The 24,322-nt window shown below is 35.3% G+C and overlaps 8 protein-coding genes across 11 annotated transcripts; 4 read left to right on the top strand and 4 right to left on the bottom strand.

Annotated features, from left to right (window-relative positions):
* The first annotated feature begins 450 nt into the window (after positions 1-450).
* LOC18992599 (proline-rich receptor-like protein kinase PERK12) lies at positions 451-3,999 on the top strand. The gene is made up of 8 exons (XM_006416011.2): positions 451-1,670; positions 1,763-2,236; positions 2,314-2,400; positions 2,540-2,610; positions 2,712-2,788; positions 2,971-3,118; positions 3,207-3,368; positions 3,487-3,999. Exons 1-8 carry the CDS (start codon positions 818-820, stop codon positions 3,730-3,732), a joined length of 2,118 nt encoding a protein of 705 aa, XP_006416074.1. The 5' UTR covers positions 451-817; the 3' UTR covers positions 3,733-3,999.
* Positions 4,000-4,039: 40 nt separating this feature from the next.
* Positions 4,040-4,908, bottom strand: LOC18992600. Its single transcript, XM_006416012.2, has one exon. It carries the CDS (start codon positions 4,818-4,820, stop codon positions 4,260-4,262), a length of 561 nt encoding a protein of 186 aa, XP_006416075.1. The 5' UTR covers positions 4,821-4,908; the 3' UTR covers positions 4,040-4,259.
* Positions 4,909-6,930: 2,022 nt separating this feature from the next.
* LOC18992601 lies at positions 6,931-8,219 on the top strand. The gene is made up of 4 exons (XM_024152267.1): positions 6,931-7,144; positions 7,238-7,381; positions 7,453-7,587; positions 7,911-8,219. The coding sequence occupies exons 1-4, from the start codon at positions 7,079-7,081 to the stop codon at positions 8,217-8,219; spliced, it is 654 nt and encodes a 217-aa protein (XP_024008035.1). The 5' UTR covers positions 6,931-7,078.
* A 557-nt stretch (positions 8,220-8,776) lies between these two features.
* On the top strand, positions 8,777-10,399 carry LOC18992602. 2 transcript variants are annotated; one of them, XM_024152850.1, is made up of 5 exons: positions 8,777-8,926; positions 9,311-9,460; positions 9,571-9,717; positions 9,833-9,982; positions 10,085-10,399. In XM_024152850.1, exons 1-5 carry the CDS (start codon positions 8,864-8,866, stop codon positions 10,397-10,399), a joined length of 825 nt encoding a protein of 274 aa, XP_024008618.1. In that variant the 5' UTR covers positions 8,777-8,863. The 2 variants fall into 2 exon arrangements, with proteins under 2 accessions (XP_024008618.1, XP_024008619.1); XM_024152851.1 differs by having other exon boundaries at positions 8,864-8,926; positions 9,323-9,460.
* Positions 10,400-11,350: 951 nt separating this feature from the next.
* LOC18992603 lies at positions 11,351-12,126 on the top strand. The gene is made up of 3 exons (XM_024153089.1): positions 11,351-11,413; positions 11,508-11,657; positions 11,778-12,126. Exons 1-3 carry the CDS (start codon positions 11,351-11,353, stop codon positions 11,934-11,936), a joined length of 372 nt encoding a protein of 123 aa, XP_024008857.1. The 3' UTR covers positions 11,937-12,126.
* An 824-nt stretch (positions 12,127-12,950) lies between these two features.
* Positions 12,951-14,440, bottom strand: LOC18992604 (GDSL esterase/lipase At1g23500). The gene is made up of 5 exons (XM_006416016.1): positions 14,176-14,440; positions 13,890-14,020; positions 13,553-13,780; positions 13,216-13,471; positions 12,951-13,114 (listed from the first exon to the last, which is right to left on the bottom strand). The coding sequence occupies exons 1-5, from the start codon at positions 14,438-14,440 to the stop codon at positions 12,951-12,953; spliced, it is 1,044 nt and encodes a 347-aa protein (XP_006416079.1).
* A 1,421-nt stretch (positions 14,441-15,861) lies between these two features.
* LOC18992605 (ADP-ribosylation factor 2-B) lies at positions 15,862-18,041 on the bottom strand. The gene is made up of 7 exons (XM_006416017.2): positions 17,857-18,041; positions 17,171-17,327; positions 16,939-17,009; positions 16,693-16,812; positions 16,495-16,613; positions 16,248-16,329; positions 15,862-16,152 (listed from the first exon to the last, which is right to left on the bottom strand). Exons 2-7 carry the CDS (start codon positions 17,316-17,318, stop codon positions 16,147-16,149), a joined length of 546 nt encoding a protein of 181 aa, XP_006416080.1. The 5' UTR covers positions 17,319-17,327; positions 17,857-18,041; the 3' UTR covers positions 15,862-16,146.
* Positions 18,042-18,646: 605 nt separating this feature from the next.
* On the bottom strand, positions 18,647-21,180 carry LOC18992606 (probable mannan synthase 3). 3 transcript variants are annotated; one of them, XM_024153223.1, is made up of 8 exons: positions 20,994-21,180; positions 20,573-20,902; positions 20,384-20,477; positions 20,018-20,254; positions 19,683-19,930; positions 19,284-19,597; positions 19,000-19,194; positions 18,647-18,914 (listed from the first exon to the last, which is right to left on the bottom strand). In XM_024153223.1, the coding sequence occupies exons 1-8, from the start codon at positions 21,057-21,059 to the stop codon at positions 18,752-18,754; spliced, it is 1,647 nt and encodes a 548-aa protein (XP_024008991.1). In that variant the 5' UTR covers positions 21,060-21,180; the 3' UTR covers positions 18,647-18,751. The 3 variants fall into 3 exon arrangements, with proteins under 3 accessions (XP_024008991.1, XP_006416081.1, XP_024008992.1); XM_006416018.2 differs by having other exon boundaries at positions 20,018-20,270; positions 20,379-20,477; positions 20,994-21,059; XM_024153224.1 differs by lacking the exon at positions 20,994-21,180 and having other exon boundaries at positions 18,752-18,914; positions 20,018-20,270.
* Between the last annotated feature and the right edge of the window lie 3,142 nt (positions 21,181-24,322).

The raw sequence follows: 24,322 nt of genomic DNA on the forward strand, positions 1-24,322 counted from the left end.
AAATTGGAAAAATGATTCGGGCTTGATAAACAATGGGCTTCAGTAATGTGTCCCTTATTAAGGCCCTTTTATATTCCCAAATAAAAAGGCCCTTTAAAGAATGACCTCACCCTTCTTCATCGTTTTATAAACCTCGAAGAGTTTTTGGGTCGGGTCGAGAACCCGATAACATTCGAAACTCCGTTGAATTTGCGCGGTAACCCGGGAATCAAGGATTGGCCTCCCAAAAAGAAACAAGGGTCAATACGAGGAAAACAAAAAAGAAATCACAGAAACAAATAATTTCGTAGAGAGAGAAAAAGAGTTTTTTTTTTTTTTTTTGAATCAAAGGGCACACGAGACGTGTCTACGACTTATCATCGCTAAAAAAGATCATGGCGATTTGTTAGTTTCCTTAGCAGTTTTTATTTTCTTGTTCTCTATTTTTTTTCCCGGGAAAATAAACTGAGGGAGAGAGAGAGGTTCTCCTTCTATTCACGTCTTTAGTCTGTAATAGCTCGCATTTTCTCCTCTCTCTCCACCTGCATTTATAAACCCTAGTTCATTTCATTTTCGAGGAGAAAATCAAACATTAATTTGGCGTTTAGGTGTGTTTTCTGATTTTGTTTTCCTTTGTTGTTTGATCATTTTTATTGGATTCAATTTATTGACAAAATAGTTTCCATAAAGGATTTTTGGAGGAGAGATAATTGTGTTCTTCGTCAATTGAGATAAACATAAGACGAAATTGAATTTTCTGGGATTTAGGGAACACTTTGAGTGTTTGATTTCTGGAATCTTAATCAAAGTAGAAGAAGGAATTTGAAAAAAAGAAAAAATGTCAGACTCGGGCAGTTCGCCGAGTTCTTCACCACCAGCACCACCAGCGGATTCAGGTCCACCGCCGGCTAACTCATCGGAGAAATCTGCTCCTCCGCCGGCTAATTCCTCATCGCCTCCTAGCCCACCGGCTGATTCATCACCGCCACCACCGTCCGACCCAGAACCGTCGCCTCCTCCTCCCGATTCAAAGCTTCCTCCGCTACCTTCGATTCTGCCTCCATTACTCAGCTCTCCGCCTCCACCTGCCGATTCTCCACCGGCCGAATCAAACAATTCTCCGCCGCCACCAAAATCAACTAAACCCCCTTCTCCTCCTCCTCCGGCGGATTCAGAAACACCACCGGCTCCACCGACCAAATCCGATAACCCTCCTCCATCTCCAGAAGTTCAATCGCCTCCTCCACCAACATCTACAACAAACCCAGAAAAACCACCGCCAGAATCTCCTCCGTCTCCACCATCACAACCTACAAATTCACCTCCGGCTCCACCATCAAACACCACCAATTCTCCTCCAACGCTGCTACCATCAGGACCAGCCAATTCTCCTCCGGCTAATCCAAACGCGCCACCTAGCCCACTCCTTGCACCACCTAGACCAAGCGGTGACTCCGGTGGACCCGTCGTGTCTCCATCTCTCCCCGTCCCGAGCAGAGAAACGCCTCCAACAAACAACAGCAACGGAAATGGCTATCAAGGGAAGACTATGGCCGGTATGGCTGTGGCCGGTTTCGCTATCATGGCGCTAATAGCAGTTGTGTTCTTGGTGAGAAGAAAGAAAAAGAAAAATCTTGATAGCTATGGCCACTCACAGTACTTGCCACACCCAAATTTCTCTGTAAAATCAGGTTAAAAATCTTTGCTTTTTTTTTTTTTATCTCCCTGATCATCTCTATGCTTGTCTTGATTAAATTAATTTACTTGTTTGCTTGAGATGTAGATGGATTCTTATACGATCAAGATCCTGGTAAAGGATACTCTGGTCCTGGCGGTTCAATGTACAATTCACAGCAACATTCCGCTATGGGAAACAGCTACGGTAGCCAAAGAGGTCATCATCAAATGCCATCCAACGGCACGCCTGACTCTGCGATTCTCGGAAGTGGCCAGACTCATTTCAGCTACGAAGAGCTTGCGGATATTACGCAAGGCTTTGCTCGTCAAAACATTCTTGGAGAAGGTGGGTTTGGATGCGTCTACAAAGGTACATTACATGATGGTAAAGTTGTTGCGGTTAAGCAGCTTAAAGCTGGGAGCGGACAAGGCGACCGTGAATTCAAGGCAGAGGTTGAGATCATCAGCCGTGTTCACCATCGACATTTAGTCTCTCTGGTTGGTTACTGCATTTCAGACCAGCATAGGTTGCTTATCTATGAGTTTGTTTCGAATCAAACGTTGGAGCATCATTTGCACGGTTAGTGGCTTTTTACCATTTCTGTTAGTAGCTCAATGTGCTCAGATTGGCTCACTTCACGTGTTCTATGTTGATAGGAAAGGGAATGCCGGTTTTAGAGTGGGCTAAGAGAGTCCGGATCGCTATAGGATCAGCCAAAGGCTTGGCGTATCTGCACGAAGACTGTAAGTCACTCCTCATCCATTTGTTAAGAAACCGCTGATAGTTCAGATGCAAACAGAATCATAGACTTCGTTGTATGTTTTGGTTAAGCACTTCATAGTTCAAAACATAAGAAAATCACATCCTTGTTCTGTTTTACAGGTCATCCAAAAATCATTCACAGGGACATAAAATCGGCAAACATTCTTCTGGACGATGATTATGAAGCTCAGGCAATGAATAAAACCCCACTTTACTTTTGTATCTATCTTACGACTCTATACACTTTTAGCTGATGAGACTCGTTGTTTTTTCTTGTTTTTCTGGTATTTAGGTTGCTGATTTTGGACTTGCTAGACTCAATGATACAACACAAACTCACGTTTCAACTCGGGTTATGGGGACCTTTGGGTAAGCATTCATCACAAACTCTACTCCAAAACTGGACCTTTATTGATCAATTGCCTGGAGACAAGTGTGTATAATCTGGCGCGAGAAAATACTTTTCTTAGTATTTGATTGGATCAAAACTGAATCTTTATTGATCCTATGTTTTTATTATAGGGATCAAGACTAACATGTTTTATGTTCAGGTACCTAGCGCCAGAATATGCATCAAGTGGAAAACTTACTGATAGATCCGATGTCTTCTCGTTCGGTGTTGTTCTCTTAGAACTTGTAACGGGACGGAAACCAGTTGACCAGAACCAGCCTCTAGGAGAAGAGAGTTTGGTCGAATGGGTAATAAAACCAATCTTTGAACAATCTTTAATTACAGTGCAAGACTGGCACTAGTTTAGTCAGGCATTACTTACACATGAACTCACAGGCACGCCCACTCCTTCTCAAAGCCATTGAGACCGGAGATTACAGCGAACTGATTGATAGACGGTTAGAAAAACATTATGTGGAGCATGAAGTCTTCAGGATGATTGAGACAGCGGCCGCATGTGTTAGACATTCTGGTCCAAAACGTCCACGCATGGTTCAGGTAAAATTCTGACCAACAAAAGTTCAAAACTGTTGTGACTAACCAAAGTCCAATTCTGCAACAAGTTCTTGATTCCAATTTTATCTCATCTGAAAACTCATCTTTTTGGTAAAATAAGGTTGTGAGAGCATTGGACTGCGATGGAGACTCAGGAGATATTAATAACGGAATCAAAGTTGGGCAAAGCACAACTTATGACTCAGGGCAATACAACCAAGACATCATGAAGTTCAGGAAAATGGCGTTTGGTTTTAATGATAGCACAGAGTCAGGGATGTACAGTGGAGATTACTCCGTCAAAAGCTCCTCTGATTTCTCAGGGAATGAATCCGAGACTCGACCTTTCAATAACCGACGGTTCTGATCATATAAATAGGTGAAAGTAACACATACCTCTGCCTCTTTCTAATGCTTTGTAAAGCCATTCTTTTCGTGTATTGTGTGAGATGCATTTCTTGGTAGGTGTCCTTAGTTTTTGTTCTCTAATGGCTAAATGCCCTCAGAAAAAAAAAAATAGAATCCAGAAAAGTTCTTAAGAGTTATTTGTAACTTGTTTTACCTTTTCTGCGTTTTGCGTTCCTGATTTTTGTTTGAGTGAGGAGGATAGTGAAGAACTCTGTATTCTGATAAAAACGTTCTTCCATAAATTTGTTGATTCTTTTACCAAGATTCTTACATAATTTACTTAGAAAATTCTACATACATCAGATTTATTTAGTACCTTAGATATACAGATATAGAGTATCTACTGTATATATATCACACCAAGAGACTATAAGAAGTTTGATAGCTTCAGCTCAAATCAATCCAGAAAAGAAAAAAGCACAAAATAAATAAAAGTTAAAAAAGCAATGAAGACATAAACATAAAGTGGTAGACAAATTAAGATCATTAGTGACCTGGTCGGAACTCGAAGTCAGGACCTCCATGTCTGATTTCGCCTTTACCATGACGGTCTCCATTTTCGGGTAACTTAAACCTCACTCCATGTTTGATACTCGGAGGAAGAGGTGGTCCTCCTCCACCTCTTTCTATTCTCTTGTTATCAAATCCAAATTCTATGTCCTCATCGTGTTCTCTTCCAGAGGGTTTCTCAAGTGGCTCAGGCCGCTTCATATCCAACCCAAACTCCAAATCGCCTCTCTCCCTCGGCTCACGCTCCACAGGCCGAATCTCACGGCTCTTCTTAGACGATCCTTTCTCATGCTTTGGATGCTTGCTATGCTGCTGCTTAGCCGCACGGCTTTCCCGGTTGCATAGCCTCCCGAAGACACAAGCCATAACCGACAAGACAAGAATCACGGCTAGGACTATGAAGACCGTCCCAAAGGAACCGCGTGAGCCAGAGGAAGAAGATGATGATGAAGAAGATGGGACTGGATACTGTTTAGTGTATGCGTTTGGATACACAACAATAGGCTGCTGCATCTGTTGTACTCCTTGATCTCCCATTTTCTATATATTCTAGGTTTTGGTTTTCGTTTGGTTCTTAGGGAGTTTAATAAGAAGATGTTGGAGTTGTGAGATGTTGGAGAAGTTTTTGTTTGGAGTTCCTTGAGTAGAGACTAAGGAGGGTTATTGAGAAGGTGCTTGCGGAACAAGAAATATGAATATGCTTCATTCCATGTGAGATTAGGGGTAATGAATTAATAGTAAGCATATTTGGTGGTTTGAATAAAGTTGCTAATGAATATGTATTATACAAAAGTGACAGGTAATGAAAAGGAATAAGACTAATGGGTCGTCTGAAACCAACATTTTAAATTGGAAAACATTCTTTGTTGTTTTTCTTTCTTTTCTTTTTTATAAAGAGAGACAACTAAAGATATTCTTTGTGATGTGTAAGTGCAAGGAGAGAGATGCACTTTGGAACAAATCTGTTTTCTTTGTGAGAGGATAAAGTGGGATTTTGTAACCTTTTCATCTTTTCAAAGAAAAAATCAAAAGATTTATGGAGTGTGCTTAACCAATAATTTCCTCCTCTATATTAAAGACAATGCTTTCAAATTTTTATATAACGTAGTGGTATGTATATGTGCATGTTAATGTGTAATAGAACTGCAAAAATCCTAGAAAAGAGATACACAAAAATATTCTCTAGAGAAGTAAAATAATATACTCTACATAGTCAACTTTTTATTGAAGAAGAGTATTTTGTATGCGTATATTAGTTACGCAAATATAGATACTGACAGGTGATTGTTGATTGGTGAGTGATACAATTGAATACCAAACAGAATTTCTTTACATAAACAATTATGGAAGAAGGAGAATAAAAATAAAATAAAAGGCCTTAGAATAGTGTAGATGGTGTAAGCCCCCGTTTCGATGCCATACATCATTTTTCCCTCTATACATATATTTTTCCCTCTATACATATATTTTTCTTCTTCTTGTGGATTATTTTTTGTTTGACGTCTTCTTTAGTTGTTGTGGATTGTATATATACTAGTTTACTCTGAATCATACTTAACTACTTGGTTTAAATTCTTCCAATTCTAGTTTCAGCGAAAGCTTTTCTCGACTAATCATCACACAAGTTTCAATTATTATAACTGTTGTAAAATTGCTTTCCAGTGTAATTGTATGTTGTAACGATGCCCCATTTGGGAAGATGAAATGGAAATTAATATTTTTTAAAAAAAAAAAAAAATTAGTATTCAGATGATCGGTTAAACAATTACGACTTCACTGTTTAGAGCTATTATCACTTGTTCTTTTATATACTTAAGTGTAAGATAAGATTTTGTTTGTCTCGTGATAATTTGTTTTGAGTGATTGGATAAAGGGATCGAATGTTGTGGGGCTCTGCGAGAGAAAATGGTTTAAAGTTTACACAACATAGGGATTAGCGTAAAGCACGCTTTTGTCTTCTTCATGCCATTTTTTTTTGTTTTTTCACTATATTTATGTCTCTTTAAATCAGTTGAATGTTTTTTGTGTTTGTGTATAATGGCGTCATCTTTTGATTTTGCTTGCTTCTTTACTTCCTTTCCGTTAATGAAGAAAAAACATTCGTTCTCAATAATTCTAGCCGCAAATTTTTGCTAAACAATCATCTTCTAAAACAATCTTTACAAGTCATACATTCTCTGATAAAAATCTGGCGCACAAAAAGAATTTCCGAGGGTCAAGAAACAGATTTGTATATTTATCCTCTAACAGTAACTCAAATTTTAATGATTATTAGTCTCAATAGACGACAGGGTGGCAGAAATCTCTACAATACATTAATCTTATCATAATTCATATCATGATGAATATCACAAAGTTGTCTCAATGCTTGGATGCATCTCGTTCCGTATTTAATTAGGGAATATTTTCTACTTATTCCGCATGTTTGTGGTCTTAATATTTTGCGTAATAATAACATCACTTTAAATCAGGGAAACGCGGCATTTCAAATGCCTAATATATATTTTTTAAAGTTCCCTAATTTAGTCATGAGAATTGAGCTCCTAGTTTCATTTTTCGTGGTACGCAAAACGTGTCGTACACTCCACCTTCGATACTTTTTCAGTTTCATATTATCTTGTCTAAATCTGAATCCATCTTTCTAACTAAGGTTCCCTAATTTAGTCACGAGAATTGAGCTCTATCCCGTTGACTTTTTCTTTTTTATGTCAATTCTCTCTTTTTCTCTCTAACTATATCTCAGACACTCTTTTTGGATCAACATTTCTCTTTGTGGACTAAATTTTCATTCAGAAATGCGTGTGTTTCCTGTATTATTTGGTGGATGGATCAATCAGAACACTCAACAGCCTCTTGTAAAGGTGAGTTTCAATTCCATCAATCAAGAGGACACGAGGAAGTAATATCAATATAAAATTATAGAAGATAGATAATGATTCTGTGTGTTGTTGTAGGATGAGTCCAAGAGATCTAAAAATGTTAAATCAATGTCAGAGATAAATACTCACGAGGAAAGAGATGATACTGAGGAACAACTAAAACTTTGGAGAGGCGCAGAGAAGAAGGCACCATGGCATGATCCCCCTCCTAAGGTGAAGGTAAGACCAAAATCAGCTAACGAATTACGAGAATAAGAAAAATAATTTCTAATACTTTTTAATGTTTGAAGGTGACTACATTAGAGGGTATTTGCTTTATCGACATGGAATTGATATTAGGTTTGCCTCCTCAAGCAGCTTACAACGTTTTAACAAATCCAGACAACCAACCATACTCCAGAATCATTAACGGACGCGAGCTTATAGTTTGTTTCTCTTTGAACTTATCATTGCATGATTCGAATTAATGAGTATTAATTACAACAAAACTTGAGGGTTAATCTTTTTTTCTTATAAAGCACAACAAATCAAGAAAAGTTGTTACAAATGATGAATCGGGGTATTTTGTGGAGAAGGAGAAAGATGTGGCATGGAACGTCCTTTGGTGGTCCCGAGCTATCCCAATAACTTTTGTTTTCGCCGAAAACCAAAAAGATCTTTCTGTAAGAAATTTTTTTGGCATATTAATTTTTCTTTGGTGTAGTCTTGGCATATTGATTTAGGTTTGTCTTGCTTTCTTTGTCGACAGGCAGTATATATGAAAAAGAAAATGATGTTCATGAAAGATTTTGAGGGTAGCTGGCAAGTAGAGCCAATATTTGTGGATTCGCAACGCTTGTGCAAGCACAGATTGCCCAAGAGTCAAGAAGATTACAGACAATGTAGCGGAGGACAAGGAAAGATTGCGTCGAAGGTGAAAATGAACCTGACTTTTATGCCATCTTCTCCTTTTAATCTGCCACCGGTTTCTTGGTACATCCGTGGGATTGTAATCAAGACCACCAAGACTCTGCTCCAAGATCTTCAAGCTACGTGTGCCAGGATCCGAGGTGCTTGAAATGTATCAATCGGTTATACCATTTTGGTTAAACATTAAATAGTGTTTTAAAATCACTTTATTATAAATTCGAATATAGCAGTATATACTGATCTTCAAAATCACTTTACTCATCTCAAAAATGAGTATAATGCTATTGTTAACAATTCAAACCTATTGTAGTTTTAACTAAAAATTCTAGGTTTGAGTTTTATTTAGATAAAAACATATTCTAACACAACTAATTACACAAAACATATTGCAACATTTGATCCAGTATATAATTGCCATTATTATTATCACTAACCCTTGTGGGCTTAATTATATGCCCATTAAATACGTATTAAGTCCATGATGCTCGAATTTCACGTACGGCCCAGCAGAAACATTCTTCATGCAGTTATTGCTTGTACGTCAAGAATGAAGTCATGAGAATTAAGCTGCCCAGTTTCTTTTTCCTTTTTTTTTCCTGGGGTAAGCGTAAGGTGCACTCTACTTTCGCTATTCTTTCAATTTCGAATTATGCTTTTTCTAACTCTAAATCCATATTTGATCTAAGCTCCCTTAAACCATATATTGTCCCGTTGACTTATTTTCGTCGATAAGTTAACTCTCTCTTAGGCACTCGCTTTGGATCGTCATTTAATCTAACAATTCAGAGAAGAATGGGTATATTTCCTGGATTTGGTAGCTGGATCAATCAGAACACACAACAATCTCATGATCAGGTCAGTCTCATTTCCATCATCAATTAGAGAACCCAATCACTGAACTCAAAATAAATTGATTATGGCTTTTACTGGTTACTACTTAATTATCATCCAAAGCATCAAAAGTTAAGTTATAGGAAACCCATATTTTAGGTATTGAAAAGCCTTAAACTATTATTAGTCATTGTAATTGTTTCAATTTTTTTTTCAATGTTGTGTAGAGGATATCATATAGATTTTAAATTTTCTCTCTTTGAATTTTTTCTCCCGGAAAAATAATTTTCCCAGCTGAAAAAAGAAAAGAAAAGAAGAATAGAACAAATGATTTTTATCTCTATTCTAAATATTGCCATTTTGAGCAATATAATAGCAAATAGATAATGATTCTGTGTGTTGTTGTAGGGTGAGTCCAAGAGATCTGGAAATGTTAAACAAAAGTCAATGTCAGAAGAAAATACTCACGAGGAGAGAGATGAGATGAAGGAGCAATTAAAACTTTGGAGAGATGAAAATAAGAAGAAACAATGGTATGATCCCCCTCCTAAGGTGAAGGTAAGACCAAATCAGCTAACGAAATCTCAATACCTTGATATTTTACCTTCATAGAACTAATTTAAAAAAAAAAGATCCCAAATGTTTCTTATATTTTCTTATGTTTAAAGGTGGAAACAAGAAATGATCTAGAATGGGGCCTTTGCCATATGCAAATGGAATTTACATTAGGATTGCCTCCTCAGGCAGCTTACGACGTTTTAACTAATCCAGACAACCAACCATACTCCAAAATGATCAAAAACCGCGAACTTCTGGTTTGTTTTTTTTTTAACTTATGATTCTACGATTCAAATTAAATGAGAACTTTAAACATACGAGCTTTAACAAAACTCAATATTTTGATAGTGAATTTTTTTTTTTCTTACGAAGGAAAACATATCAAGAAAAATTGAGTCGGAGAATAAAGGAAAAAACAGCCAGATTGTGGATTCTGAGAAAGCTTTGTCGTGGAACTTCCTTTGGTGGTCTGGAACTATCCCAATACGTCTATATTTTATCGAAAAACCAAGAGAACTTGCTGTAAGAAACTTCTCTTTATCTCTTCGGGATATTTATTAATCTTTATATGTTCATTCTTGGTATAATAATAATTTGGTTTCTCTGGCTAATTATTGTCGGCAGGTACTATATGGGAAACAGAAAAACGAAATGAGATACATGGCAATGTTCGAGGGTAGCTATGAAGTGGAGCCAATGTACGTAGACTCGGAACGGTTTTGCAAGCACATGAAGCCAAAGAGTCGAGAAGAGTACAGAAAATGTAGTGGCGGACAAGGAAGGATTGCGTCGAAAGTGAAACTGGACCAGATCTTTAAGCCTTCTCCTCTTTTTAATGTGCCACCAATTTCTTGGTTCATTCGTAAGGTCACTGTCAAGACCACTAAAACTCTGGCCGAAGATCTTCAAACTGCGAGTGCCGTGATCCGAGGTATTTGAAACGCACACGATAATACTGCTTTGGTAACAACAAGAAAAATAGTATTGTAAAATCACTTTTTAAAAAAATCCTAATAGCATTGTACTGTAAGTGGATTCGAAACACGGTAGCTTTATGGTCAAAAGCGCATACTAAGATAGAAAATAAGAGAACTCATTAGAGAACTTTATTTAAGTGCTGAAAATAAAGAAATGGAAATTACTTTAGAGACAATCTAGCTTAGAGATTTTGGACTGATATCATATAAAATGGGGACAAGAGAGTTGCACAAATGCAACTCCTAAAGTTGTTTTTCTCAATGTCATTACACACATATATTCTTCTAAAAACCCTTATACAATGTCAAGGCCACTAACACTGAGCATTTTTTTCATTAAATCTCCAGCTAAGTTTGTTGCTCCTGTCAAGCAACCTGTATAGCAGTGTTGCAAATTTTCTTGTATCCGTATCATATAGACTCTTCAAATAACCAAAAATAAATAAACAAATCGAAGTAATTAGTTTGACCAATAGAAACAGAGACAGAAACTAGTAGTTAGTTTGCGGAAATATACAATAGACAACCATAATAATATTGATTTTGTTCATTTCATAAATTATCATTAGCCCAAGTGACCAAGAGATTTGTGTAGGCTGAAATAGTGTATCTCTAGCTTGTACGTCAAGAAAGAAGTCACGAGAATTTAGCTGCCCAGTTTCATTTTTTTTTAATTGGCGGTACGTAAACGTAAGGTACACTCCACCTCTGCTATTCTTTCAATTTAATAATATATTTCGTCTAAATCTGAATCCATCTTTCTAACGTCCTTGAAACCATATAATATACAAGATCTTTGTACGTTGACTTCCTTTCCTCTGTAAGTCAACTCTTTCTTTATCTCTCTAACTATCTCTCAGACACTTTCTTTGGACCGTCCTTTTCTCTCTGTGGACTAAATATTCAGAGAGAAATGGATATATTTCCTGGATTTGGTGCGTGGGTCAATCAAAACATTCAACAACCTCTTACAAAGGTTAGCTTCATTTCCGTCAATCAAACAAGAGGAAGAGAAGGCAGTATAAATTACTATATCCGTTAGTTATAAAATTAGATTATGATTATTGTAGGCTGAGTCCAAGAAATCTGAAAATGTTAATTCTAAGTCAGCTTCAGAGATAAATACTCTCGAGGAGAGAGATGAAACTAAGGAGCAACTAAGGCTTTGGAGAGACGCAGAGAAAAGGGCACCATGGCATGATGCCCCTCCTAAGGTGAAGGTAAAGACAAAATCACCAAATGAAATCTCAGTACTTAAGATTTTAGATCTGCCTTAAGAGGAATTGCTAGAATTAAGAAAAAAAGATTCCAAAACTTTCTTATACCTTTTATATTGGAAGGTGGCAACACAAGAGGGTATATGCGTTATGGAAATGGAAATGGTATTAGGATTGCCTCCTCAAGTAGCTTACGACATTTTAGCTAGTCCAAACAACCAACCTTACACCAGAAACTTCAAGAACCGCGGACTTCTGGTTTTTTCTCTTTCTTTCTTTTAACTTCTCATTCTATGATTCAAATGAGTATAATAACAATATTTGACTTGAGAGTGTGAACTTTTTTTTTTCTTTTAAAGAAAAACATATCAAAAAACGTTGTATCCGAAGATGAACCAGGGCCGATCGTGGAGGTGGAGAAAGTTGTGCCAGTGCTCGGGAGCTTCCTTTCCTTCCCGATAAGCCTAGTTTTCGCCGAAAACCGAAAAGATCATTCCCTATAGAAGCTTCTCTTTATCTTTCAAGAAAATCAATCTTTTTGTTCAGTTTTCGAAAAAACAAATAACTTTAAGTCTCTGGCTTATTTTCGGCAGGGAGTATATGACAAAAAGAAAATTATGTTCATGAAAATGTTTGAGGGAAAAGTGGAAAGTGGAGCCAGTATACGTAGATTCTGTACGCTTGTGCAAGCACATGAAGCCAAAGACTCGAGAAGATTACAGAAAATGTAGCGGCGGACGAGGAAAGATTGCGTCGAAGGTGACGGTGTCTGGAGTCTTTCAGCCTTCTTCTATCTTTCTTCTGCCACCGTTTTCTTGGTACATTCGTGGATTCACCGTGGAGACCACCAAGACTCTGCTCCAAGATTTTCAAAACCTGTCTGCTGCAATCCGAGGTGTTTGAAACGGCACTAAATGCGGTTGGTATAAACATTTAAATAGTGGTCTAAAATCACTTTGTTATTAAATCCGGAGAGGAGAAGACTAATCTTCAAATTTTTTTGAAGGAAAAAACAAAATCGGTAGTTTTCATTTGATGAACAAAATAATGTAAAATTTCATCAATCTAAACATGTTTTTACTTCGTCATTTCGCACACATTTTCCCTGAACAAAATAATTTAAAATAATGTAAAATATCAAAATATTGTGAACATAAGACAAGACATGTCAATGACTCGATATTAAAGATTGCAAAATATCTGCTAAGAGAAACAAGCACTGGATTTGGAAACAGAACATTGAGCAATATAGTTTAAATATTAAACTTAAATAAAATACATCTAAATAGAAATCGATCATGCGAGTTTCTCCTTGAGCTCTTCTATAATCTTTGGTGCAATCGTTTGATATGACTTCTCGCTCGGGTGGGCAAAGTCCCAAAACACGTAACGAGCTGCATCCAAGCACGGAACAGGCGATGTCGGCATACAACAACATCCATCAGCGACATCAATAAACCCTAATAATTCCCAATAAAACAAAAAAACATATTATTCTTTACACCAAAAAACAGATCTAACGAATATATATATTTGTGTTCTCATTGAGTCATGCCGTTACCTGAAGCCTGAGGGTTGTTGATGAGATTAAGAAGAGGGTTATACATGTCTACATAGGCGAATTTGGCACCAGGAAGTGTCGTCTCGAGATTGTTAAGTTTCTCAGATAACTTTTTGTTGAATAAATCAGCCCCTTGATTTACAAGGTTTGAACATATTTTCAGATAATTTCCAGCAACGTTTCTTGCTCCTGGCAAACAACCTAGTGGTAGTGTTCCCATAACCCCAAATTTCCTTGCACCCATATCATATAGACTCTTCAAATAACAAAAACAAGAACGAATTAGTTTCCAAAGAAAAAAAAATTATGTTATAACCTGAAAATAATAATTTTTTACCTTTATAAGATTATCAGTCCAAGTGACCAGGAGATCAGCGTAAGCTGAGATAGTGTATCTTGTTCTCCCAGTCGAAAATGTGATGGCAAGATCGTTATTTCCAGCTGATATCAAATAAACGGCGTTTGATAAAACTGCGTTTGATTTTTCTTGGCTTCCAACAACGCCGTTTAGTTTAGTGACATACTCGTTGAAATCTTTCACCTGATCTGGCACCCATACAACTCCCTATATACACTCATTCCACATACATGCATTGATTAAGATTATAAAAAAAGAAGATAATAAAGAACGATTACAAAGAAACTACTCTAAACAAAATATAAGTAACTTTTACTTGTAATTTGGCAGTGCGTTCATCAAGTCCGGATCCAACGGATGCAAAACAAACACCGGTTGGAAGATCATTGTTCGAAAGGTTGGGATCGCGGTAAGCTGGTAAGAGAGTTTTTATGCTCAAACCTTCGGCTGCACAAAAAAGACTTAAACTGTCAAATAAAAAATTGGTAAAATAAAAACTTTTTCATTAGTAATCATGATTATCATTGAAAATGAGACCTTATAGTAGTACTTGGCTATTTAAAAAAAAAAAAAAAAAAAAAAAGAAACAGATGTTAATGTACCAATTATATCTGAGAAAATTCTTCCATTTCCACATCTTCCAGTAGCTTTTCCGCCTGTAAAATCTCTACCATACGGAAAGAAATTGCATTTGGACTGAGTCCTGAGATTGTTGTTGTTGCCTGTATCGAGTATCGAATCTCCAAAAGCAAAGAGTGCTGAAACTGTTGCATTTCCTGAAACTTGCTGAGCATGACCAGCAATAAACAAGCAAACAGAAGACAATGCGAATGCTAATAGCATTGTAGAAAGTAAAGAGAAATTCATGTTTTTTCGCTATCAATTTATTGAATATTTGTGTATGAAAAGAAAACGATGAATATTCGATGTCAAAAGACAATGCTAATGCTGTTATTTATATACGAAAAGAAATTGTACAAATTCAATGGATTCTGATCTCATAAATGATATATTGTATATTTTGGAAAACAAATTTTGTGAGAATATTTAGTATTTCCTAGATTGAATACACATGAAAATTCTAATCTATAATTAGCAATCAATAGATGTGTATGTAGACTAGTTCTTGATATTAATTATCCGAGTGCTTATCAAGTATTTGATTATCCTTCCTTGTTACTATCCTCTAATCAAAGTGATTGCTGATAAAAATTGGAAAGTCGATTATTCCCCCGATGACTAGTATAAGACAGTAAATTCAATGGATTTTGATTTCAATGAATGATATATTGTAAATTTTGGAAAACAAATTTTGTGAGAATATTTAGTATTGCTATATTGAATATACCCGAAAAAATTAACCTATAATTAGGCAATCAATAGATGTGTATGTAGACTAGTTCTTGATATTAATTATCCAAGTGCTTATCAAGTATTTGATTATCCTTCCTTGTTACTATCCTCTAATCAAAATGATTGCTGATAAAAATTGGAAAGTCGATTATTCCCCCGATGAGTACTAGTATAAGACAGTAAATTCATTGGATTTTGATTTCAATGAATGATATATTGTAAATTTTGGAAAACAAAATTTGTGAGAATATTTAATACACATGAAAAAATTGACCTATAATTAGGCAATCAATAGATGTGTATGTAGACTAGTTCTTGACATTAACCATCCAAGTGCTTATCAAGTATTTGATTATCCTTCCTTGTTACTACTATCCTCTAATCAAATGGTAAAAAATGGAAAGTCGATCTTTCCCCCGATGAGTACTAGTATAAGACAGTAAATTCAATGGATTTTGATTTCAATGAATCATATATTGTAAATTTTGGAAAACAACTTTTGTGAGAATATTTAATACACATGAAAGATTATTCCCCGGATGACTAGTATAAGACAGTATATCATTACCTTTAAACACATTGACTTTGAACAGTAATCCCAAAAATGTTCCATCCATATAATCTTTTGGAATCACAATGAATATTCATTGTTATACAGATACACAAATTTATTGACCAAAATCAAGGAAGTTATGTAACGAATTCGACGGTTTTAAAGTAAATTACTAATGCAAAAAAAAAATAAGGTTTCTATGACCGAGATAACAAACATTTTAGTATTTCACACAAGATCAGGTTCTTACACCAAATCCGGTAATGTTGAATTTATCAAAATTTCATTTTAGCAAGAAAGTGAAGAAGGTCTTAGATAACATAGGTACGCTCCATGATGTCTATAATCAACGTAGCCGCAGTTGCAACTTATGGAATCAAAGTGCAAAAGTAAAACGTGACAACAACAAAAAAGCCACGAAAGTAGTAGATTAAATCTTCGATTACAGTTTTACCAGACTATATAAAAGATAGTTTCTATGTTCTACATACAAGAGACCCCCACCTTACACAAATCAGAACAACAATCACAAAATCAATCCACTTACCCCAAAAAAACAAAACAGAACAATAAGAAAACCGGAAAGAAAGAAAGAAACAATTCAGATGATGTTTGCCCCTGCATCCAGATTTGACCAGCAAAATCAACTCAACAACGAACTTTCCCTCTACGCCTGCACAACCAGCAACAAGAAGAGAGAAGAAAGAATTACAATTTGCACTAAGATACTTAAATCAAAATAACTTGCAATTTAGGACACTTTATTACCTTGCCGGCAATGTTGTTGGACAACCAGTCAAGACCTTCGTAAAGCCCTTCACCTGAAGTGGCACATGTGCTCTGAATGTACCTGGAGAGAGAGAGAGAGAGAGAGGGAGAGAGAGAGAGAGTTCTTAGACATGAATCGATCTAGAGGTTTTATTATATAATCGTTAAACTATAGCATTAAGAAACTTCTAAGCACATAACCAGAATAAGCAGGGAATACAGAAGATTAGTTATGTGTTTTATGTACCAGTGACGCTGACGGAGAGAGTGGAGACCAAGCTTATCAGTGATTTCAGCTGCGTTCATGGCATTTGGAAGATCCTGCTTGTTAGCAAACACGAGCAGAACAGCATCACGCAGCTCATCCTGTAAAAAACCCAACAAGTGTTTGGTAAGTTTACTTGCATGCTCTTTACTACAATCAAGGAACGCTCTGGAAACAAACCTCATTCAGCATTCTGTGCAATTCATCTCTAGCCTCACTAACACGGTCTCTGTCATTGCTGTCCACCACAAAGATAAGACCTTGAGTGTTCTGGAAGTAGTGCCTCCACAAGGGACGGATCTGACAACAAGTGCAGGTTTTATGCTATGTCAGTTTATTTGGTTCAAAACTTCATCAACAGTAATACCGTAAACGCACAATATAGCAAATGAGGAATTAGATCCCCAGGTTTTATGATAACCATACCTTGTCCTGACCCCCAACATCCCACACTGTGAAACTGATGTTCTTGTACTCCACAGTTTCAACGTTGAACCCTGTAGATGATTTGTACTTAAAATTATCAAGGCCGATGGAAGCAAAAACTGACTGACAAAACAAGTACATATTGCTAGGATAATCTATAATCTATATCAGAAACCTCTTTCTCGCTTGGAATTAAGCTTTCGAAAACACGAATTGTGATGTTAAAACTTACCAATAGTGGGAATGGTGGTTACGATCTCTCCGAGCTTGAGCTTGTACAAAATGGTGGTCTTACCAGCAGCATCAAGACCAACCATCAGAATTCGCATCTCCTTCTTTGCAAAAAGCCGGCTAAAAAGCTTAGCGAAAGACAAACCCATCCTGCTTCACTGGGAAACCATAAGACACACAGAATCAGAGCCGCGCATCACACAAAATGCATTAGCAATTACGAAAGCAGTTCTAGATCACGAGAGAAAACCCCAAAATACTTTTTTCTAAGATATCAAAGACCCATATACAATATATTGACTCTAAAAATCTCTCTGAACAAAAATAAACAACCAGATAAGGGAGATCCAAAGTTATGCACAAAGGTCCCAAAATCTAATGCTCTTATCGTATAGATCGTCAGTCTATATGCAGCAATTATGGCGAAAAGAGGTGAAACACGAAGATAATTTTCATAGATCCAGACGTAGACTCTGCATTTGCAGATCGAATCATAATTTTCAACCAAAACATCGAAATCTCAGAACATTACCCAACGATGAGCAGCATAAACCTAAATCAAAACAAGAGATCCAATTCCCAAAACCATCAAACTGAAAAATGGGACTGCAACCTAAGAACAAAATGGAGGACCTGCAAATTTGCTCGGATTGAGAATACATTAGCATAGATCTAGATCAAGCGTACCTCTGCGAAAAACTTTCGAAGATATCTGAGAGAGATCGCGTAACAACGAGCTAGACACGAACGGAATTTGAAAGAGAGAGAGAGAGAAGAAGAAGCTTCAAAACAACGCTAAATGCGCGACGCCGTGATGGTAAAACGGAGAAGATCTTTATAGAGCCAAAGGACGAAAATGTCAATTCGCGAATATACCATTGGGAGTACCGAAAATACCCTTATAATACTGAATTTCAGAAGAATGTTTTCGTGGAGAGTCTTGAGATTACGCGGTTTACATGCGATGATGGGTGATTGGCTTTGGATGGCATCGGATCAATCAGGACGCGCCACATCAGTATCAACGCTTGTTGACGTTGACTTGTTTTTGTATAATTCTCCGAATTTTATAGGTAGAAAAAAATTGGCCAAATAGAGGTTTTCAATCCTGATTTCGGTTCGCATTAATTCATTTTTTGTAATTTTTGGGATTTTTTGGTTAATGAGAGTTTCATATGTTTTTTTATCAAATATTTTTTTGATTTTTAATAAAATATTTAAGTTTTAGATAAGCTTTATTTTTAATTCGGTTTGAATTCGAAATTGGATGGTTATTGAAATATGATTTATATTTTTGGATCGGTTATTTCGGTTTGATTTAGACCAGATTATCAGATCGGTTTTTAATAACACTGGCCGATAATACCAACCATAGATATTATATGTGATTACTGAGAAGCTCATTGGTATAAACCATAACCACATTTTTAGATCATAACGACATAAAAACATAAACTAATGATACATTTGAGTGTGGGAAATTAGAAGAGTTAAACTTTGTTCAACCAAGATCAATCATCACTAATTGTTCTAAATCAATAGCAATAACATTTGTTTCTCAAATACAAAAACTTCAGTCTGTCTAAACGGTAGGAACAATAGTGCCAATATAACCAACTCCAGCAACAAAAAATGCACAAGCCTGTAAAAACAGATAAACATAGAAGTATGATCCTCCATAAGCGAAATCGTAGCATCCGCAGAGGAAAATATACAACCCAACAACAAGTTCCCTCCAATTTATTCTGCAACAAGTTAAACTATATATATTAGTTACAACATTCAAAATTGCTTGAAGGGTGTGTGTGTTTTTTAATTTTACTTTAGTACCTTTGTCCAAATCTGGTATAAAGCTTAGTTGTAGCTTTAGCTATTAACTTAGACCTGAGAGTATCGCCTAGTTTTTCAGTAACAACCCATTCATTAACCCGTCCTGCCTCTAGTAGCCCGATGAAAGTCGCCTTTGTGCGATGCATCGACATAACATTCTCGAATAAGATCCAAAATACAAGAAGATGGAGTGATCTGCAATTACCAAAACATTTCTTTTTATCAATGAGAAATTGGAAAAGAAAGAAAAAAACAGAGTTTTAATGGAGTAGAAGAGAAGTTACCGAGGTGTAGCGAGAGCGTTAAGGATAGTGATTGTAGTAGGAACATAAACAGTTGCCCATTTAGGAACTTGGAGCTCAGGAAACAGAACGATTGTTGGTAAAATCAGACAGTAGAAGACAAATGTGAAGATGTGTACTACAATCTTCCTTATGAAGAAGAAATTGTATATGAGATACAATTTCTTCCACGCAGACACTTTCTTGTTCTGTAGAATCTCCATTGTCATCTTTCTCCAGAGATTAGCTGGTCCACAAGACCATCTGTGTTGTTGAAATCGGTATGCTTTGAATGTGCTTGGCAATTCATTTTTCACCTGATTTTTAGAATATCATATCTTGAATATAATCTTTAAACTTCTTACTTGTTATATAGTATGAAAAACTGAGTTTTAGTAGTACCTCAACGTCATGGACATAGACAAATTTCCATCCATGAAGACAAGCTCTTACAGCTAAATCCATGTCTTCTACAGTTGTTCGATCTTTCCATCCTCCAGCTTCGTTTAAAGCTGCGATTCTCCAAACACCTGCGGTTCCATTGAATCCAAAGAAACCATGGATTGAAGATCCAGATTCTTGCTCAGCCAAGAAATGGTAGTTTAGTGACATCTCTTGCATTCTTGTCATCAAACACTCGTCTGCATTCACTACATTATGTGACACACATACACAAATGCTAATTGAGAATCTCTCGCTTTGAATCCAAACATATTGAGAATGATGATTTATTTTACCAAACTTCCAACGGCTTTGAACAAGGGCGATTTCATGGTTGTGAATAAGAAAAGGAATGGTTCGAGCTAAGAAGTCAGGATCAGGCTGAAAATCAGCATCGAAAATGGCCACAAATTCGCATTGTTTCACATAGTTGTGCATCATCCCTGCCTTTAATGCTCCTGCTTTGTATCCGACTCTGTTATCTCGAATCTCTGACATTATGGTTATGCCTCTTCTAGCCCATTTATCACATTCTGCATTCACTAGATCCTGTTTTTTTTTTCAATCAGTTTATATGTCAAAACCCTTCACAGATGAAAATAATCATATATAAAAACCAAAGGTTTTTGGGAAAGAAGCAAAAATTGAACAAAGGACCTTACTAGCTGGATCTGTGGAATCATCAAGAACTTGAACTATCATTCGATCCAACGGCCAAGATAGCCTGCAGGCTGCTCCTATAGATAACTGACAAACCTGTAACAACAAGAATATGATTCCTTCATTAGGAAGGCATAAATATATATATGAAGTTAATTTAGCATGGTTACAAGAAATAAATGATCATTCACCTCTTTTTCATTGTACATTGGGATCTGGATAAGAACCATTGGGTAGTTTGTGTTGGCCAGCTCAAGATCATCATCTTTTATAGCTTCCCATTTGTGTACTTTCTCAGGTGTTCTTCTAAGTATTTTCACAATCACTACAACTATGCTCATATAAACTCTTTCTATGAACAGCAAAAATGACATCACTAAACATAATGTCACTAAGAATTTCAAGATTGGTATAAAGAGAAAGATTCTTGTCTCCTTCCAAATGTATCCAATTTCTCCAATAATGCCACTTCTAACGATCTCGTCTGCATCTGATGATAATACTAAGTTGTGTCTTTGGACCTTAAAACCCCCAAAAATCCAAAAAAGGGTTATATAATATAATGTGAAAGGGTTAAGAATCATAACTAAGTGAAACAGAGAGATGACTCACCAGAAACCAAGAGGAAGGTGGGAGAGAATCATAAAGAAAGAGAAAGAACTTCATAAATTGAGACATTTTTCTTCACTGCTCTGAAGAAGCTCAAAACCTGAACATGGAGGAAAGGTTTTCCTCTAGCAGAGATCTTGGTTTGTGTCCTGAGTTTGATGATTCATAACAATGTCAGGACCAGATCTTGTTTTTGGTCCTTTTTTAAAAAAAAAAAAATATAGCTACTAGCATCACATTCTCTTCATTTCCTTTTTATTATAATGTAGATAAATTAAAGAGAAAAGAAAAGGATTGGTCATATATAATTAAAAGTGTTAGCTATGATTTGAATTGGGATGCATCATGCATCGTTAGTCAATTTCATCCACTTGCCCATTCCCCTGGTAGATAAAGCCGAAGTTAAATGTTACAGTTGTACTCGTTAATATTTTGTAAAGGTGATGTTGACTTTTGCTCCTATTTTTCTAATATTGAACATTCCTCCTCTGCTTCAAGACTGATAAAAGTATAAACAAAATGTTTTTGACTTCGTTTTTTGAAATGTTGCAAATAAAGCTTAGTTTTAGTACGGGAAGAACATACATATATATAAAAACATGAATACATGATGTAGGGTTGGTTTTCTGAATGTTTAGTTTCAAAAGATGAAAAACAAGAATAAATTTTAAGTTCAATGGCAGGGCTTTTGTGAAAGAAAAAAATTGGGGATTGATCAATGAAATAAAACAACACACATTGGATCTGCATTATCAACTGAACAAAATTAAACAAAAAGTTTGGCTGTTCATAGATACAGAACATGTACTTGAATTTCTAAAAGTCATAAACCTTTAGAGGCTATCACTTACAATTTTTGATTGAGAAGTAGAACTTGAAAGAAAATGAAGATGGAGCAAATGCAATAAGAGTCGATAAGACTTTGACAAATGAAATTTCAGAAAAATGGAGAGTCTTGTGAATATACCTAAGAAACTTTCTCTTGGCCACCAAAGAGATCTCTTCAATATGGCTTTTCGAGAGAAAAAGCCAACCACTTTCTGCTTCTTCACAACTTGCACTATCTTTTCTTTTTGGCTCACAATAATTTACAATAAGGTGGAAATGGAATGAACATGAACATTATTTGTTTTTAATGGTAAACAAACTCATTATTCTCGCACGTCTTAGATTCTCCGGGTCTCTACCATATTAGTTTGGTTATTTCTTCGTTTTTAGGAAAATATATCTTTATTTGCATTCCTCTGGATATAGACAAAACAATTAATTTTAATAATTATATCATATACCATATCAATTAGTCATTTTGATTACCAATTCATATTCTAGTTTCACATTACAAATTGCAAGCCAAGACTAGATCTTAGGCGTATAGTTGTTGAGTTGAATTAAAAAGAGTAAATAAATGGGTTGGCATTGGTCATTGATGTTTACAGCTACACACACATTGCGATAATTCGAAAATATTAATTGTGAAAAAGAAAGAACAAAAAAAACAGAGAGGGAGTTTCGCACGTGCCAAACATATCAAACAATTTAATCTCAATTGCGTCCTTTGGTGTTCCCATGTGATGTGTTCCAATCTATAAAGACTCAGTTGAGTCTAATAAGCTTGACATATAAGTATTCCATCTTTTGACACATCAACTTTTGAAAAAATTAATTTTCTCAATCCCAAAAAAAAAATTAATTCATCAACCATGACATAAATACAAAAGTAGTTTATATCTCGAAAAGTCATTCTCTTACAATAAAAATAAAATGCATTAACTTGTAATGTTACCACTTCGTAAAGCACACCCGAGAAAATTGAACGATACTAAAATAAATTCGAAGAATCAAGAGCCATAATCATATGTTATTATAAAATAGAGCGGCATTCCACCTATTTTTCAGCTTTCTCTTACACGCTCAAAGAGCTCCAGAAATCAGATATAGCGCCACTGTAGTCACGTTCATAACCAACATTAGGAAAGAATTAAGGTTTTCAAATAACATATCCAAAATACAGATTTTTTGTGTTACTTTTGTTTTAGTGATTGTGGCTTTTGGTGTTTCAGATCAGAAATGCGATCAAGTATATGGATATAATCACTCTACGTGTCTACGAGGAGGCAATGATAACCAACCCTTCCCTCATAGAAAGAGAGCTAGGAACAAGCTGTATGTAGCGTAATTACACAATATATATATATATATCAATATTCCTATTTTATGTATATATAAGAAAAAACTTTATGAGCCATTAAAATAATTATTTCTTGTTTTCATATTAATTTAGAGTTTTATGCGACATTTTTTGTTGTTTGCAAAACATTTAAAAAATCATAAATAATTTCTATTTATTGCATACATGAACAATTATGATATTTTTGTATTTGTAATGCTCTGGTGCCTAACAATATTAGGTTTAGAGCAGATGATATAACAAACGAAGTTGAAGTTTTGGAGGTATTTTTTTTCTGTTCAATTTCTGTTTATAGTTTTCGTATATCTTTTGTAAATACATAAGACTGACATATAGTGAATGTTTAATTCAATATAAAATTAGCTATAAAATTTTTTTACGTAGCGCCTTATTTTTCTATCACATAGACAAAATTCTTTATGTATCAGGAGAATATAATGCCCAAACTTTATCATATTTATTCTATTGACGTTCGAATTTCATTTTTTTTTAACAAAAAAAAAATATTTAGAAAGAAATTATTGTTTTTAATATTTATTACTCTAAGCAGAACTCAAAGGATTTGAGATAAGATTTAAAGCTAAGCTGAAACAAAATATTTTGTATCGATGAGTGTACGTATTTGTTAACTTTATTTCATAAATAAAAAAAAAGAAAATATATAATAAACAAACAGATATATGTCTAATAATAATTTAAAGAGATAACCATAAAAAGTGATTTGCGATTACATAATTCTATCATGATTTAGAAAATTTAAATTTGCATATATATATATATATTATTGATAAACTAAACTATTATATATATAAAAATTATCGCGTGTACACGCGGGGTTTTATCTAGTCTAATCCTAAAAAGTCACACACTCTGTCGAAATTAACGGTGATATTATTATCCAATTGGTTCATTTGCCAATCTTAAGCATGTGTTCATTTAAATAGTTAACAGTCAAATCATATCTTGTCATATGCAAATATGAGCAAAGTACTTAAGACATTTACTATGTCTAACTTATATAGACATTTTTATAGTTTCTTCTTTTCAATATCATTTTACGTATTTTAATTTCATCAACATAAAACTTTTTACTTTTTTCTGTCAACAATTAATATGAAACTTTTAAATTTTATAAAAAAACGTG

The sequence above is a fragment of the Eutrema salsugineum genome, unplaced genomic scaffold (genome assembly GCF_000478725.1).
Source record: "Eutrema salsugineum unplaced genomic scaffold, Eutsalg1_0 scaffold_5, whole genome shotgun sequence".
In the NCBI taxonomy this organism is placed as follows: domain Eukaryota; kingdom Viridiplantae; phylum Streptophyta; class Magnoliopsida; order Brassicales; family Brassicaceae; genus Eutrema; species Eutrema salsugineum.

Coding starts and splice junctions, on each gene's coding strand:
- LOC18992602 (XM_024152850.1), top strand. CDS start 8,864: ATGGGTATATTTCCTGGATTTGGTAGCTGGATCAATCAGAACACACAA. Junction 9,461..9,570: donor ATCCCCCTCCTAAGGTGAAG/GTAAGACCAAAT, acceptor TTATGTTTAAAG/GTGGAAACAAGAAATGATCT. Junction 9,983..10,084: donor AAAAACCAAGAGAACTTGCT/GTAAGAAACTTC, acceptor TATTGTCGGCAG/GTACTATATGGGAAACAGAA.
- LOC18992603 (XM_024153089.1), top strand. CDS start 11,351: ATGGATATATTTCCTGGATTTGGTGCGTGGGTCAATCAAAACATTCAA. Junction 11,414..11,507: donor TTCAACAACCTCTTACAAAG/GTTAGCTTCATT, acceptor TGATTATTGTAG/GCTGAGTCCAAGAAATCTGA. Junction 11,658..11,777: donor ATGCCCCTCCTAAGGTGAAG/GTAAAGACAAAA, acceptor TTATATTGGAAG/GTGGCAACACAAGAGGGTAT.
- LOC18992606 (XM_006416018.2), bottom strand. CDS start 21,059: ATGTCTCAATTTATGAAGTTCTTTCTCTTTCTTTATGATTCTCTCCCA. Junction 20,478..20,572: donor CAATGTACAATGAAAAAGAG/GTGAATGATCAT, acceptor TTGTTGTTACAG/GTTTGTCAGTTATCTATAGG. Junction 20,271..20,378: donor CCACAGATCCAGCTAGTAAG/GTCCTTTGTTCA, acceptor AAAAAAAAACAG/GATCTAGTGAATGCAGAATG.
- LOC18992599 (XM_006416011.2), top strand. CDS start 818: ATGTCAGACTCGGGCAGTTCGCCGAGTTCTTCACCACCAGCACCACCA. Junction 1,671..1,762: donor AAATTTCTCTGTAAAATCAG/GTTAAAAATCTT, acceptor CTTGAGATGTAG/ATGGATTCTTATACGATCAA. Junction 3,369..3,486: donor AACGTCCACGCATGGTTCAG/GTAAAATTCTGA, acceptor TGGTAAAATAAG/GTTGTGAGAGCATTGGACTG.
- LOC18992605 (XM_006416017.2), bottom strand. CDS start 17,318: ATGGGTTTGTCTTTCGCTAAGCTTTTTAGCCGGCTTTTTGCAAAGAAG. Junction 16,813..16,938: donor ATGTTGGGGGTCAGGACAAG/GTATGGTTATCA, acceptor ACTTGTTGTCAG/ATCCGTCCCTTGTGGAGGCA. Junction 16,330..16,494: donor TCTCTCCGTCAGCGTCACTG/GTACATAAAACA, acceptor CTCTCTCTCCAG/GTACATTCAGAGCACATGTG.
- LOC18992604 (XM_006416016.1), bottom strand. CDS start 14,440: ATGAATTTCTCTTTACTTTCTACAATGCTATTAGCATTCGCATTGTCT. Junction 14,021..14,175: donor AATTTTCTCAGATATAATTG/GTACATTAACAT, acceptor TTTTTTGTGCAG/CCGAAGGTTTGAGCATAAAA. Junction 13,115..13,215: donor CAACAACCCTCAGGCTTCAG/GTAACGGCATGA, acceptor GGGAATTATTAG/GGTTTATTGATGTCGCTGAT.
- LOC18992600 (XM_006416012.2), bottom strand. CDS start 4,820: ATGGGAGATCAAGGAGTACAACAGATGCAGCAGCCTATTGTTGTGTAT.
- LOC18992601 (XM_024152267.1), top strand. CDS start 7,079: ATGCGTGTGTTTCCTGTATTATTTGGTGGATGGATCAATCAGAACACT. Junction 7,145..7,237: donor CTCAACAGCCTCTTGTAAAG/GTGAGTTTCAAT, acceptor GTGTTGTTGTAG/GATGAGTCCAAGAGATCTAA. Junction 7,588..7,910: donor TTAACGGACGCGAGCTTATA/GTTTGTTTCTCT, acceptor CTTTGTCGACAG/GCAGTATATATGAAAAAGAA.